At 45.5% G+C, this 17,152-nt stretch overlaps 1 protein-coding gene across 1 annotated transcript in view; it reads left to right on the top strand.

Annotated features, from left to right (window-relative positions):
* LOC119458696 (5'-nucleotidase domain-containing protein 1) overlaps window positions 1–17,152 on the top strand; it is a 45,599-nt gene that overhangs the window by 11,207 nt on the left and 17,240 nt on the right. The window contains exon 3 of the mRNA XM_037720556.2: window positions 8,875–9,189. Coding sequence (XP_037576484.1) covers window positions 8,875–9,189 — 315 coding nt within the window. The remainder of the gene's footprint in view (window positions 1–8,874; window positions 9,190–17,152) is intronic.

Below are 17,152 nucleotides of genomic sequence, written 5' to 3'. Positions count from 1 at the left end.
ACGCAACCTAACCACGCTCGTGAATAAACCTCATCTCACTGTTGTGCAGATAAACTGAGGTGTCGCTGACACAATCATGTCGCTTCTTTCTTATATGGCACAAAATTTTTACTTCTTTCAAGATCGGCTTACATGGGCACGCCAAACAATGGATAGGAATGTGCCCATTCGCTTTATTCCTACTTGACAATTCGTGCTGATGCACGCGCACATTCACGCACCTTCCTGTTTGGGCTACGTAGACTTTGCCACATGATAGGGTATTTATTTATTATTTTTATTTATTTATTTAAAAATACTGCGGACAAGAAGTCCAAGCAGAGTGAGCAGGATACACAAGATTATTTATACAAAGGTACAGGATGAAACAAGTTTGTAACAAGCTTTCCACAAAATGTGCGTCATCATAAGGTAGACGATTAAGAAAATTTAATCAACTGTAACACGAAATAACACCATTAATTACACAAATGATATACAGGTCACGGGCGCTGGGGAAATGCTCCAGTTAGTTTATTCCAGTCAGCTATTGTTTGCAGAAAAAGAGTACCGAAAAGTGTCAGTCGTTGTGAAAACTGGTGTTAGCGAATGAGAGTAGTGGTGTCGAGTGGGTCTGCTTATCAAGGGAGATACGTATGTTGCGGTGTCTAAGGGTAGCCTATGATTAATTAAGTTTGATAGAAACTCTAGTCTACTTTTCTTTCTTCGAATTTGTAATACAGTTAAACCTGGATTTAATGAAATTGACAAATTCCCGAAAAGCTTTGTTATAAAGAGGATTTCGTTATATGCTGGTTCGGCACAAAACTTAAAAAAAATAATGTTTACCGTAGTTACTCGATTCTAAAGCGCCCTCGATTGTAACGCGCACCCATTTTCCGTTTTCGTCAAAGCACTCATCCTTGAAGTGTCACACCAGATACTGGATGCGTGGACGCGTGTCGTTTCGCACAAGCACGAGGCATCGGAAATGAAGAGCAAGCGTCACGATGGCATCGTAGTGTCGTATAGTGTTACAGTAGAACCCCGCTGTTACGTTCCCGGGTGCTGTGTTTTCCCGCAGCACCCGGGAACGGATGTTACATCGTTTTCGGCCAGTCCCGGCACAGATTCCATAGAACCCAATGCATTGTTAACCCCGCTGTTGCGTCGCAACTTTGGGACCGTTCCCGCATCATACGTTGCGAACTGCCACCCCGCACCGGCCCCGAGCGGCCATTTTGACTTTTCATGTCGCTTGGCTTGGTGGCTTGACGATGGCATTGGCCGCCCAAAGTGCCGGGGGCGACAACTATGACGTATTTTCGGTTTCCGCCAGCAAAAGTATGGCCGTCGAGGTCCGTATTTGCTGTCTAAAGATGGTGTCTATGACGCGTTGTGGCCCTAAAATTGTTTTTGGCTCATAGATGTTTCGTATAAAGTCCAAGGGCGATAACGCAGTCGCCGCGTGCCGTGTGCTGTATGTACGAGTGAAAACATGCAAAGGGAGCCGAAGACCGCGTCTAAATCTCGCGCTCGCAAGAAAAAAAAGCAGGGAGGAAGCGCGCCTTCTTCCATTGTGGTTCAAGGCACCGGCGAGGGAGCAAGGGGGGAGGGATAGCGGGCGGCGTTGTACTGTACTCTGGCATCAACTGTGTACTGCGCAGCAGAGCGCGGTCGCGCGGGCCGTATCTTGAAAGCGATCTGCGTTGGGGCAGAGTCTAGGCAGTGTAGGTGCGTCGGCGGCTCATAGCTTTGCGAGTGCTGTGTGTTCTCGGCGCTCAGTTTGTCTTGAAGCAATAGACAACAGCACAAAGGTCACTTGGCTCGCTTCTGCAGCGGCGCTTCCACATGCCGCAAGCGTTTGACAGCGCGTGTCTGCGCTCATCGAGTGTAATGTGTCACAACGTCTGCCAGCACGTCGGCAACATCAAGTGGAAAAGGAGAGTGCCGGCTTGGCGGGCTAGGCCAGCTGCAGCAAGCGGCAGGATCAGGTTTGAATGAAGGGAGGGGGAAAGGTCACGCCCGCGGAGGCAAGATCGCCGGGTCGAGGGCTGCAGGCCCGCCTCGCACACGCTCGCACGCACGCACACGTGCGCTCGCTTCGCATTCTGTCGCGGCGGAGAAGGTGCTTCCGGTTGCTGCTCGCGCAAAAATGACAAAACTTGGGGGGAAATCTCTAGGTTGTCGGCGGGAAAAATTCGTTATTTCGAGGGGGTCTCCTGCTGCCACTTCGTTACGTAGAGGTCTCAAATACATGTGCTTCTATGGAGTAACGACGGGGAATAGAAAAACCTCATTATATCCAGGAATTCGTTATATGGAGGTTCGTTATAAGCAGGTTTAACTGTAGTTCAATGCCGTTTGCGGTTAGTAAGGCAGTGGGGGAGTCAGTAGTCCTAAATTTATTGTAAATAAATCAGACTGCTTTCTTTGAATTCTTTCGAGGTTCCTAATGTTAATTTTTGTGTAAGGGTCCCAAACTATAGAAGTGTACTCAATTTTTGGCCTAATTAAGGAAAAGTAACAAAGTAGTTTAACACTAGGCCGAGCAGTTTTTAGTTTGTGACGTAGAAGGCATAGATAGTTTCCGGAAAGCGGCAGAGCAGGTGTTATTTATGTGTAAGTTCCACGATAAGTTACTGGTTATTGTTAGACCTAAGTATTTACAGCAGGCTACTTTCTGTAAAGATATATATACTATCAGATTTACTTTCTGTAAATCTGATATACTACCCCAACACTGCAATCTATGCAGGAATTGGTATGCTTTATTTCGCACCCTTATAACCTATTTGTAGCAAGCTTGCCAGGAGCCGAAAACGCCACCTCATATCTAAACTGTTTCACAACCTTCTTTAAGTTGTGGGAAGTCTTGTGAACATAAGGCACAACTTTACGTTTTTTTATCTTTGCATTTCTTGCAGCTTCACTAATATGTGCTATGTGGCCTAGTGAGGGGCCCTTTAAAAGAACACTAAATATGCGCACAAAGCCAGATTGGCCAGTCTCATTCCGAGTGGAACCTCGGTAAGAAAAACGATGCAAGGGCAAGAGATGGGCTAGCTTCTTGTGACATCATGATATTTCAGCAGCACCTGTTTGGGACTTGCTAGTAGATTACCAATAAATATTGTATTCTAAAGGTGCCAAAGCTACAACCTAGTCAGTTCTGATAACTTTTCGGGCATAACCTTACCCAAAGGTGCAAAAAGCTTTCAAATGTGTGAGATCATATAATGTACCAACACAACAGTTTAGGTGCGAAGTTCGCAAGTAGATGCTCTGCCTTGCTCTGCCAAGTAGATGCCTATTTTTCAAGTCTCCCCGGTTGACTGTTGAGTGATGTATGGATATTTATTGCTTTGTATAGTCGTACAGCTAAGGAAAGCCTCTCTCGGAAATCAGACTTTGTGATTCTCAGGTGCAAAAACCATCATATTGATCTAGCCACATACAGAAAAAGGCTCTAGTGGAACCCAGTTGCAATAGTTGTCCTGTAGTCATAATTAAAGTCCTTTTAATCACAATGTGACCATAAGTTACATTCATTTAAGATCAGATCAGCCACACAGCTAAAGGATTCGCCCTGCTGCTGCCAAATCGGTTGCGGCCCTTGCCAAATGCAATGCTATAAATAGGCACCCTGAAAGATAGCCTACACCAGTGCGGGTACACAGACAATCTTAAAGACCATCCCTGTTGATCAAAAGCGAAAAATGGGTGAGTTGGTATGGAAGCATGGCTGATTCAGAGTACGAACTACTGGCACAAAAAGCATTGTCTTGTCTCTTCTCGTGCCTTTGCTTCTGTCCCAGTAGTTGACGCTTCGAATTAGCCATCCCTAATACCGCAACTCTGCCTTAGAGATAGCTTAGCATTTTTGCGCTTAGCAATTGCGCATTTTTGATACAGATGCAAATTCCTGCGCCAAACTGCACCAAACACAGAAAATTGACCAAAATTGCACCACGCTGCGCCAGAACGGCTTCGGCAGTGGTCGCTAACAGCGAGCGGATTCGTTCCCTGAAAAAGAGTACAGCCATTCACATTACGCACACCGCGTGACGGCACCTCCTGCAGAGTTTCTCGTAATTTGCGCGCTTATAAAACTGGACTATTCAGCACTCCAGGCTAGTGGCAGGCGCGCGCGCGGCCACTGCAAGCTGTTGTCGCTGCTGTCGGAACGGCTAGGGCGGCTGTGTTTAGAGCACTAAAATACGGTTTAGTGGGCTGAGCAGCGCAGCGCTCCCTAGCTGAGGTGCAAAACAACAAAAAGTAGGCTGAGAGCACTGCGAGCAACCTAGATATTTCGGAGGCATGCACTGAAGCGGGGGGGCATCTGTGTCCTCAAGGCCGGTATAACATAAAACTATTCCAATCTGTTTTTATGTCCATATGGGCGAGGCGTACGCCATTTTGACCTATCACGAAGGGCTAATGGCAGATTTGGCATAAAACGTCGCAGTATCGCCCGAAAGGCGAAGCATCGATTGCGATAGCAAATTAGTAGACAGCTATAAGCAGCAAGAATAGTAGTTTCATCTGCCGTATAAACTTGTAAACATGTGTGCACTCACTAAATTAAGAAGCATGGTGTCACGCGCGCACAAGCAAACATGAACACATCTCACTCGATTACCGCAGAAACTCGCTATGGAAACACTTGAGTGAGCAAGCGAGGCAGCAGTGAGCGAATTCACCTTTGTGCTGCCTTGCTTCAACACGAACTAAGCGGCGAAAAACAGCGCACACGAAGCTATCAGCACTCGCACTATGTCCCTATCACAGATCGCTTTCAAGATAGGGCCCGCGCGGCCACGCCATACGCAGCAGCCGCCGGAGTAGAACGACCGCTCCCCCCAGTGCCTTGCACACGATCGGAGACGGTGCGCTTCGTCCCCACTTTCCTCCCTCGCGTGCGCAAGATTGAGCTGCCATCGTCGGCTCATCCTCGTCGGCTCATCCTCACACTTTGACTCGCACATACAGTCGCGCGGCGATGATGTTATCGCCCCTGGACTTTGTATGGAACATCATGGCGACGGCGACACCAGAAATATGCCTGGAGTGTCCATATCATTGCTATTGCAACAAAAACAGATTAAAATAGTTTTGCATTATACCAGATCAGGGTTGATTGTGGCTCTCTTCGTCTGCGGTGACATACGGTGACACGGAAATTATGTTACAGCGTCGATTGGACCGCATAATTTGAGAATATTTTCCGCTATCGTCATGAGCATAGGCGCGGAAATATATAGTTAATATATAGTTTGATCGTAGTGAAACCGATGTTTCCGGCTTTACAGGAAAGCATGCGCCGAGCCCCCGCTCGACCCACTCTTCCATATTTCTATAGCTACGAAGTGCGCTTCCACTACGAGCTTCCTGTTGGTTTATTCTGTGTTTCGTTGGGGTTTCGAAGTGCGTTGCCGTATTCCATTATTCCACCAAAATTCAGATTGGCCTGCTCCGAACTGCTTCAAATTTAAATTTTATCTGCTCCAAATTGCTCCAAAATGAAATTTAGTCTGCTCCAAGCTGCTCCAAGATGTTGTTTTGTCTGCTCCAAACTGCTCCAAAACGCATCTTGACCTGCTCTAGAAATTGCGCCAAAATGACTTTCGTCAGTCTCACCCCTGTTAGCACCTTACATACTTATGTGCACGCTACCAAACCGAGCATGGCAACAGCACTTGTGTTTCATGATCCTTGCTCTTGTTCTCCCTGTGTGGCTGTGCAGGGCTTTCCTGAAGTGTGCAAGTGATGTCTTTGCTAGAAATCAAAGAAGTGGAAACAAGTTTGTTGCTTTTTCACTTGACGTGTCGTGGAGCCACTTCTTTGCACCTTGAGGGTGTTTCTTATGGTAGCCCTGGCGAGTTGCATTAGAGGAATATCAAAAGTGACCTACAAGTGGGTCATCATGCACAAAATGGCGACTTCAAAACGGGCTGCCACAGTCTACCTGTTAATGTTGCTTTCATATGACATTGTATGAATCTGGTTACAGGTGGCATCTATGAAAGGATTCTTGCTAGTGTCATTATTGGAGCAGTTCTCCATGCATCTGGCCCCTGGTATTGTTGATGCGCATTATGTGCTGCCTTTTACCGCAAAAGTACTCTCCACTAAGCAAAGCATAGGTAGAATAAACGAGGCAGCCTACGCACCACCCGAGGTGTGGCTCATTAAGGCTTGTGTTTCTGCTGCCCTGTACAAGGCACCAGCAGATGTAATTTGGGCCTATGCTGCTATTTGCAACAGGGTTTCACATTGTAGCAATGTGTGTTACGGAATTGTGCTATACAACTGAATAATTTTCACCTAAAGCTGACTGTTAATAGTAGCAGTTGTAGCAGTTAAGGACAGAAGGAGGGTGGAAATGAAGGTATGTGGGCATCAGAACTGTCTCACTTCCCAGTGGACGCCTGAATTGTCCTACGGCTCTTGGGAAAATACAAGCTAAGAAAAAATATAGGGGGAGGAAGGTTCCATTAAAACAGACATAAAAAAGGATGATTTGTGCATATTGCATGATGGCTGACACAATTCCCTTGACGTAGCTGACACTGAGTTACTTGTTTTTTTTCCTTTTCTTGGCTACTTACAGGTCCCAGGCACAACTGGGCCATGGTTGAAACTTGCCATTTCAGCTTTGCTGATGCATGCAGATTATCTTTCACTTATCATCTACCATTGGTGGTGTGCATTGAATCAGGGCAGCGGAAGCGATGTTTGAGATGCAGGAGTAAGCTGGTGCGAGCCATATCGAACTCGGAATGAACAGTGCAGAAGATGGGACACCATTACATCTCGTGCACTGTTCATTCCCTCGAGGATGCGCAACGAAGCTGTATGTCTATCTTTTGTATGGTAAAATGGCCATTAGAACCTTTCAGCTCTGCCTTTGTGTGCATTCCAATGGGCAGACAACAAGAGCGTATAAGTAGCCCAGAGAAATTGTATAGTGAAGTTGCAATGCAGTGAAGTGGGAATGGGAGGGATTCATCATTGTGGTACCCCATATTGCTATGACTGGCACATATTGCGCCAGTTCCTAGCAATGTTTGTGATTCTCTGATTGACGCTCATGATGTTGACTACTTGCTACAACAGATAGACATCCAAGGCAGTTGGCCCTGATGGATTATCGCCGGTTGTTCTTGAAAACTGTAGCATTATATATGAAATCACACTTAATACTGGAATTGCTCCACATGACTGGAAAGTTGCACACATCATACTGGTACATAAATCAAGTGCCAAAAACTCGTTAAAATTACAGGCCCATCTCGTTAATAGCAATTTGCTGTAAGTTATTCGAGCATATTATTTACAGTGAAATGGTCAAATACCTTGATTCAACCGACTACTTCACACCATCTCAGCATGGTTTTAGAAATGGACACTCATGTATTGGGTATGTAGCGTGTCCAATCATGAAATGGACACGCTAGTCGAATTTCAGCATTGCATTTGACATTCTTTAGACAGTATTTTCCAAGTAGATGCAGTATTTCTTGATTTCCGTAAGGCTTTCGACACCATACCACACAACCTATTAGAATTGGCAGTGCTTCCGGTAAACATAAGCCTTAAAGTTATTAATTGTATAAAAATTTATTTAAACAGTCACAAAGTGTAGTTCTGAACGGCTCAAAATTATCTGCGGTGATTGTGACGTCTCTTGTACCACAAGGGAGCGTATTATGACCACTATTTTCCTAATTTATAGTATTAGCATCATTGAAGATATTAGTTCACCCATTAAATTATTTGCAGATGACTGCGTAGTGTTTAAGGTAATCAAATCATGGAGAGATACCGACACTTTGCAGAGCCACTTGCACTCGAAATCGCTATGGTGTCAAAAATGGAAAATAAGCCTTAACGTCCGGAAATGCTGCTGCTCAACATTCACCATGTCAATAAGTTAGAGACAAATTACACCATTAACAATTCAATAATGATCACCAAATCCGACTACATGAGTATCTTGGTGTCTACATTTCTGACAGCTTTAAGTGGAATAAGCACATCGAAGTTACAGTGACAAGCACAAGTAAAGTGTCATATTATATACGGAGGAATTTTAAGCAGGCTGCCCAAACCGTAAAACAAACATAAATTTTTGTATGTAAGCTCCATTCTATATTATGCTTGTATAATTTGGGACCCTCATTAGCAGTACCTTATCGATAGACTGGAAACAGCGCAAGATCACGTAGCTAGATTTGTATATATAATACATTTTTGAGGATTTCTGAAATAAGAAGGACATTGGGATGGGGGGGAGCCATTAACAATGAGAAGGCAGAAACGTCGGCCTAAATTTCTTTACATTATTTATTATAAGAATGCCATTAATCCCCATGGATACCTCTCAGAACTGACGTACGTCTCACTTCGTCGAGACATTTCCCAAAAATATTACAATGCCCATTCAAAACGCACACTTTTGGTAGTTTGTTCTTCATAAGAACAATACAAGAATTGAACCGGCTCCCAGACGATATAGTTAGAAAAACTAATAATGAAATCTTCTTCTGTTCCCTATGATAATGTTGACATCAGTAATGTTGACATAAATGGAATTATTTTCCCAAAGTATCTATTGTTTAGCATGTATGTTTGTGGTAATTTTTGTATATTCGGTATAGTTTCGCGTAATTTGCGTGATTTTGTTCTTATTTTATTACATACCATGAACAACAATCTATTGCTATTTGTCCTATGTTGTGATCCATCTCCCCGCCCCCTTGCTAGCTACACAATGTCTTGGGGCGATATAGGTAAAGTGTAAATAAATAAAAAGAATACACGAACTTAGGAAGGACTTGTAGTATAAAGTGATATATGCTGGTACTGTGTAAATAATGGTCTCTCCCGCAGGCCTCGCTGGAGCCTCTCTGGCATGACCTCTTGGAGGGAATCATCCACTTCTACCGTCCGGGTGGGCCCCGAGCCACAACCTTGCTTCAGACTCCCGATGTGCTTGTTCGGCCCTGCCCTCCATCAGTAAAAGCTTGGATCCAGAGCCTGCGAACGGCTGGCACCCGCACTTTTCTTATGACTGGCTCAGAGCCACTGCTTGCGTTTGCCATTGCATCCCATGCTTTAGGCCCTCAGTGGCGTGACCTCTTTGACCTGGTGATTGTGGGTGCCAACAAGCCAGCTTTCTTCACCGATACCTCCCTTACCTTTCAGGTATGTAAACCATCACCTAAAACAGTGATTGCGAAACATTTCATTTGCTGCCCCTTTCTCATCATGCCCCTTCCCCGCCGCCTACTTCAACTGCACATACTTAAATTTTAATCCTTGGTGAAAACTCTGCTTAGAACAGTTCTTATGTTCTTTTTTACCACTCCTGTAATGCTCCTTTCGGGGGAGATCCGGACAGCGGGAGGCCACCTAATAACGCCCCTTGTCGTCGAAAGTTCGACAAACCCCTGTCGCCAAGCACCGCAGTGTAACCGACGAATATGTCCGCCCAATCCGTCAGAGCCCGTACCGTCCAAGAGTCCGTGGGCGTCTCCCGTGGTGTTAGTGAAGAAGAAGGATGGAACCCTACATTTCTGCGTCGATTATCGTCGCCTCAACAAGATCACGAAGAAGGACGTATACCCCCTCCCACGGATTGACGACGCCTTGGATCGACTCTACAACGCAAAGTATTTTTCGACGATGGACCTCAAAACCGGCTACTGGCAAATCGAAGTCGACGATAGGGACCAGGAGAAGACTGCCTTTGTAACACCAGACGGACTGTTCGAGTTCAAGGTCATGCCGTTTGGTCTTTGCTCGGCACCTGCGACTTTCCAACGCGTCATGGATACAGTACTGGCAGGCTTGAAGTGGCAGACTTGCCTCGTCTATTTGGACAAAGTCGTTGTGTTTGCCTCAAGCTTCGAAGAACACCTGCGGCGCCTTGAAACAGTTCTTCAAGCAATCAAAACCTCCGGACTCACGTTAAAGCCAGAAAAGTGCCGCTTCGCATATGAGGAGCTCTTGTTTTTGGGCCACGTCATCAACAAGTCTGGACTGCGCCTCGACCCTCAGAAAACTGCGGCCATCTCCAACTTTCCTCCGCCCGCTGACAAGAAGGCAGTGTGTAGATTTCTTGGACTGTGCGCCTATTACAGGCGCTTCGTCAAGGATTTTTCACGGATTGCTGAGCCACTGACGTATCTCACGAAGGCCGACGTCGAGTTCAAGTGGGAGACGCCGTAAGTCGAAGCATTTGAAGAACTGAAGCGACGCCTGCAATCGCCGCCAATACATGCGCATTTCGACGAAAACGCCGATACCGAAGTCCACACCGACGCAAGCAGCGTAGGACTCGGCGCCGTGCTTGTGCAGAGGACTGACGGACTAGAAAGGGTTGTAAGTTACGCTAGCCGGTCGCTATCGAAGGCGGAAGCAAATTATTCCACAACAGAAAAGGAGTGCCTCGCCATCATCTGGGCTACATAAAAGTTTCGCCCCTACCTCTATGGCAGGCCCTTTAAAGTTGTGAGCGACCACCACGCCTTGTGTTGGCTAGCTAACTTGAAGGATCCTTCAGGTCACCTCGCACGATGGAGTCTGAGACTTCAAGCATTCGACATCACCGTCGTTTACAAGTCCGGGCGAAAGCACTCTGACGCTGACTGCTTGTCTCGCGCCCCCGTTGAACCGCCGCCACAGGGCGACCAGGATGACGACACTTTCTTGGGACCGATCAGTGCCGACGAATTCGCCGAACAACAGCGAGCCGACACGGAACTAAGGAGCCTTGTAGACTACCTGGAAGGCAAGACCATCATTGTGCCAAAGGTGTTCAGGCGAGGATTGGTGTCGTTTTTCTTGCAAAAGACACTCTCCTAAAGAAGAACTTCTCCCCACTCCGAGCCAACTACCTCCTCGTGGTACCCTCAGCATTGCGTCCAGAGATTCTGCAAGCTCTCCATGACGACCCAACGGCTGGAGACCTCGGTTTTTCCCGCACGCTCGCGAGGATACAAGAAAAATACTACTGGCCTCGCCTCTCTGCCGACGTCGCCCATTACGTAAGGACATGCCGAGACTGTCAGCGACGCAAAACACCGCCGACAAGGCCAGCCGGACTTCTACAGCCAATCGAGCCACCTCGCTGACCGTTCCAGCAGATCGGGATGGACTTACTGGGGCCTTTTCCGACGTCGACGTCCGGGAATAAATGTATCGTCGTCGCTACGGACTACCTCACCCGCTACGCCGAAACAAAAGCCTTGCCCAAAGGCAGTGCTGCCGAGGTAGCCCGATTCTTCTTTGAGAACATCCTCCTGCGTCACGGTGCCCCAGAAGTCCTCATCACCAACAGAGGCACGGCCTTTACGGCAGAACTAACTCAAGCCATCCTGAGGTACAGCCAGACAAGCCATCGCCGGACCACCGCCTACCACCTGCAGACGAATGGCCTCACCGAGCACCTAAATAAGACCATCGCCGACATGCTGGCAATGTACGTCGACGTCGAACACAAGACGTGGGATGCCATCCTTCCGTACGTGACCTTCGCATACAACACGGCCGTGCAAGAAACGACGCACATGGCACCGTTCAACCTGGTATACGGAAGGAACCCGGCAATGACGCTTGACGCCATGCTACCGGACGTCACCGACGAAGAAAATCTCAATGTTGCCACCTATTTGCAGCGTGCCGAAGAAGGTCGACAGCTCGCCCGCTTGCGCATGAAGAACCAGTAGAGGACTGACAGCCGACACTACAATCTTCGATGACGCTACGTTGAGTACCAGCCCGGCAACCGTGTTTGGGTCTGGACTCCGATACGCCGACGAGGACTTAGCGAGAAACTCTTACGCCGCTATTTCGGACCCTATAAGATCATCCGACGTATTGGCGCACTGGACTATGAGGTCGTGCCAGACGGCATTTCGCAATCCCAGCGACGCCGCGCACGTCCTGAAGTCATCCACGTGGTGCGTCTTAAGCCTTTCTACGCCCGCTGACGAGCTTATAGGTACTTTGTTACTTTGTTATTTTCTTTCTTTATTATGCGTCGTTTTGTTTTCGCTTTCGCGTTTGTTTGTAGCATCGGGACGATGCTTTTTAAGGGGAGGGTATTGACACGTATACATGTTTATCTTTCGCCGATGGCAGCTTTCGACCGGCTAACAAATGTTAAACGTTATCGCTCGGCGCAGGACGTGCCTGTATCGGAAGTTTCTAGAACGTTATCGATGCTTCTTTCCGTTGCCTATTTTCACCGACGCTTATGTTATCTGATTGTATGAGCGACGCGAATTGTCTAGAACTTTCTGGAAGACACGCTTGTACCAGGGATTATTCTGGAACCTTCGATGACTCAGGTATAAAAGCCGACGCGTTTCGCTGCTGATCAGATTTTCGCCGACCGCCGACTGTGTTTGCCGCTTTCATTGTGCTTTGAGTGTAGCTTGCTTTTGTGGGCACAGGTTCGCCCAATAAAGAATCAGTTTCGTCATACACAGTTTTACGACTGTTTACTTCAGCGTCACTACTACGTGACAATACGATCTTATTGCATTTAAACTTTATACGAAACATGACACTGCTCTGCTTCAATAGCTGCTCTTGGTCATGGAGCGTGTGATTTGAGTGGTGTGTTTGCAGGCAGATGCTTGTAATTCAACCATTTGACCATCTGTGTCCATTGAATTTTCCATTTATTGTCTCGGTATTACTTCATGGCGCCAGTAAAATTTCATTACATTGAAATATAAACAGACTTCATTATGTTGAAGTTCTACATACTTAGTGTTCTACGGATAGAGAGTTATGGAAAGGTAAATACTTTGTTATATTGAAGTTCATTATATTCAGGTTTATTGTAATAACTTGTAAGAGTTCTATGCACCATTTTGTGTGTAAGGCAAGACACCTTACATCAAGGATTTCAGTATCGGGGCGTGGTACCGTCACCCACACTACGTACTCATTGCAACTCCAGCTGGCATGCTCTGTATGCTGCTGTGGGCATAAAAAAAGGAAAGCTGAAGCTTCATTTTGCAAATTAAGTATTATGATGGGGATAAGAGTAGGCAAAACTAAATTGAAAATGTATTTACAGCATACAGTACAGACGACTCATAATGTAACTGCTTATAGCATGGGACTGGTTATAACAGGGGTTTTCCTGACCACCGGTATTCCTCCCATCACTGTATAGGCAGACCGCTTAATGTGCTGGTGCACGAAGCAGTATACTGGTTATAGTGTGATTTCCTGAAGGACACAATCATCGAACCGGTGCAGTGAATGTGGCTTTGTTCCCGTTTATCAGCCATGGCTGGACTGGCCACTTCGTTTGCACGCCAGCATCTGAAGAGAGCGCAGTCTGGCTGTGTGCAGTAAAACCTCATTAATATGGCGGAAAACGTGGATGTACAAATTAATCGACACTGGCAGATGAGGGGCTTTAGGCTTACCGGCCAAAAGAACTTGTTAAATCTCACTCAGACACACACGCAGACAAGTTTTATTTGCTAGCAGGCAGCAAAAAATCCGTGATTTTCACTTGCCGTCGTGGTGGCCGTGCAGCTACGATGGCATCCTCAAACTCGGCAAGGCCGCGAGTCATTTTCTCCATCAGGATCCACTTCTCTGATCGCCCTCGTGATGGTCAACGCACTAGCCGCGTTGGATACGGAAGGGCCATCATCCACGTCGTCATCCATGATGATGAAGTGGAAGCGCTAGAAGCTATGGGAGCAGCTAACACGTCATGGCTATCATGTTTTGACGTCCCTCTCGGTGGTGACGGCAGTCCGGGAAAGATCCATGTGCCACAATTTCGCTATCTATGGTCTGTGTGCACGATATTTCACCGATTCCACGCTTGTGTGCGCTGCAAAATGAAGTAAATACTACGCTCTGACTGTTTCATTTATTTCGTTTATTATGGTATCTTCAAGACCACAAAGGTATTACAGAGGGGAGTGGGGAAAAAAAGGTTACAAAATAATAAAGAATAAATAAATGCAGCAAGTGGCGTAATTATAGTCATGTGAAGCCTGAAGTGATGCTGTCGATTATGGCTGTGCGAAATTGTGCGTGGTCTTCAATGGCAACCAGCGTGCCAGGAAGGTGGTTTCATTCTCGACAGGTCCTGGGAACAAAAGACTCACGACAAGCTCTAGTGCGACACTGAAAAATTCCAACTTTGTGGTGATGATCAATGCGAGGAGAGAGGTAGGTTGGGGATGAAATAAGATTATTGTGCAGATATGAATTGTGGAAATATATGTTATGAAACACAGCTAAGCGAAAGCATCTGTGATGAGCAGAAAGCGGTGGAAGTTGCAGGATGATTTTCATAGAAGTAACGCTTGCCGTACGGTTATAATTTGAAGATGAAGCGCAAGGCATTATTTTGAACTCATTCAAAAGACTGGGTTCGTCTTTCAGCACAAGGGTTGCAAGTTGATGAAGTGTATTCCATTTTACTTAATATTAATGTCTTGTATAATATTAACTTTAATGATGACGGGGTGGAAGAGAACTTTCGATGGATATAACCTAGCATGCGATTAGTTCTATTGATAACGCCGTTGATGTGTAAAGACCAGGAAAGTGTAGAGGTTATATGAACATCTCTACACTCTACACTACATCTGTAAGATGTAATGGCTTCCAAGGTAGTATTGTTAAGGCATCAGGTTGGAGGAGGAAGTTAATGGTGGGTTATATGCATGATTCTGCACTTAGATCGGTTTAGTTGCATTAACTACGAGTTGCACGATTCACAGACATCGTTGATGTCATTTTGCAGGATGTTAGTATCAGCAGTGTCTGAAATTTCATGAAGGCTAACGCAAACGTCGCCAAAGAGATGAATGTTAGAAGTAATTTCACTGGGTAAGTCGTTAACGTAAATTAGAATGAGGAGAGAGGCCTAAAACTGACCCTTGAGGAACACCAGATTCAACAGGGATAAATGGAGAGAAGTGGTTATTAGATGCAACGAACTGGTGATCGATTAAGAAGACAGTGCTCTAGCCATGCAAACAGATTAGGATCAAGATTCAGTTTACTAAGCTTAAAAATTAGTAGTTTGTGACATACCTTGTCGAAAGCCTTTGCAAAGTCGAATAAAACACAGTCTGCGCATGAACCTTTGTCAAGAATAAAATAAAAACTGTGAGGGAAAGAAAGCAGTTGAGTTTCACAGGACAAACTTTTGTGGAAACCATGCTGGTGCACATGTGAAGAATGAATTATCATCTAAGTGCTTAGCTAAATGTGAAAACAAGATATGTTCGAGCACATTGCAGGGAACGTTGGTGAGGAAAATGGGGCTGTAGTTGTGAGGTGAGCTTTTGTTGTTGGACTTGTGAAGTGGAACCACCTTCCCAGTTTTCCACTCTGCAGGGAGCTGATGGTTGTCCAAAGATTGCTGGAATATTTTTGAAAGTATTAAAGATGAGTAAACCAGCAGTGTTTTTAAAAAACTTTGCGTTAACCAGGTCTGCACCAGGGCTTGACGACACCTTGTGATTTTTAATCGCATTTTCTACCCCGAGTGGCTCAATGGTAATAAAATCCATAGCAGGAAATTGCAACTGTCTAGGGTAGGAAACACACGACCAGGGCATAGAACGAAATCGCTGCAGAATACATAGTTCAGGATTTGGGGACATTCAGTGTCAGGTATTGTTGATCCACTACAATCAGTAAAGGTTATTGTATTATCTTTGGAAGAGTTAATAATGCGTTAAAACTTTTTTTGACTTTTCGTAAGTATTGTAGGGAAATTGTGTTTTTGAGATAGACTTTTAACAAGTTTTTTCAGCTGCTATGTAAGCTTTGTTTGCATTCTTGTAAGCATTCCACTTAGATATCAAAGTGCTTCATTGTGTGAGGCAGTACAAGCACTTTTTCTGATTGCAAATGCTTTTTAGGTGGGAATTAAACCAAGGTGCCTTAGACGTCGATGATATTGTACGCAACAGAATAAACTTATCAGTGGGTTCATGTATTTTATTTCTGAATATGATCCAGTTATTGTCTACCATGCGATCATCAAAGTTACTTAAAAAGAGGTCCCAGAAGTTAGTTTAATGTTTATACCATTAAAGTTTGCTTTGTCATAGTCATAAATGTTTTTTTTTTTTTGCAGCTCACATAACGTTAAATGAAAGAACTAGATGGTCGCTACACCACGCATGCATAAAACATTCGTAATAAGGTCAGGATGAGAGCATAATTCAGTAGAGATACCAGCAGTCATAGAGGCATTGCGTAATCAAGGCGTACAGGAGGCATACGTGAATATCTTGGCAAACATCTACAAGGATTCCACAGCTACCTTGGTTCTCCACAAGAAAAGTAGAAAGTTACCTATCAAGAAAGGGGTCAGGCAAGGAGACACAATCTCTCCAATGCTATTCACTGCATGCTTAGAAGAAGTATTCAAGCTCTTAGACTGGGAAGGCTTAGGAGTGAGGGTCAACGGCGAATATCTCAGCAACCTTCGGTTTGCAGATGACATTGTCCTATTCAGCAACAATGGAGACGAATTACAGCAAATGATTGAGGACCGTAATCGAGAAAGTGTAAGAATTGGGTTGAAGATGAATATGCAGAACACAAAGATAATGTTCACTAGCCTGGCAAGGGAACAAGAATTCAGGATCGCCAGTCAGCCTCTATAGCCTGTAAACGAGTACGTTTATCTAGGTCAATTACTTACAGGGGACCCTGAACACGAAAAAGAAATTTACAGAAGAATAAAATTTGGTTGGAGTGCATACGGCAGGCATTACCAAATCCTGACTGGGAGCTTACCACTGTCGTTGAAAAGAAAAGTGTACAATCATTGCATTCTACCGGTGCTAACATATGGGGCAGAAACTTGGAGGTTAACAAAGAAGATCGAGAACAAGTTAAGGACCGCACAAAGAGCGATGGAAAGAAAAACGTTGTCGCAGTTTCACCTGAAAGGCGAAGCATCAATTGCGATAGCAAATTTGTAGAGAGCTATACGGAGTAATGATATTAGCTTTATCAGCTGTATAAACTTGGACATGCAGCAGCACCGGCAACACGCAGAACTGTTGTCGACGCCGTCGGCGTTTTGCCCGTGTTCGCTCAAAATGCGTGCGGCGTTGGTGACTGTTGCCGGAGCCTCTGATATACATAGGCA

The sequence above is a fragment of the Dermacentor silvarum genome, chromosome 7 (assembly GCF_013339745.2).
Source record: "Dermacentor silvarum isolate Dsil-2018 chromosome 7, BIME_Dsil_1.4, whole genome shotgun sequence".
NCBI classification, from domain to species: Eukaryota; Metazoa; Arthropoda; class Arachnida; order Ixodida; family Ixodidae; genus Dermacentor; species Dermacentor silvarum.
This window is presented reverse-complemented; position numbering and strand designations above follow the sequence as displayed.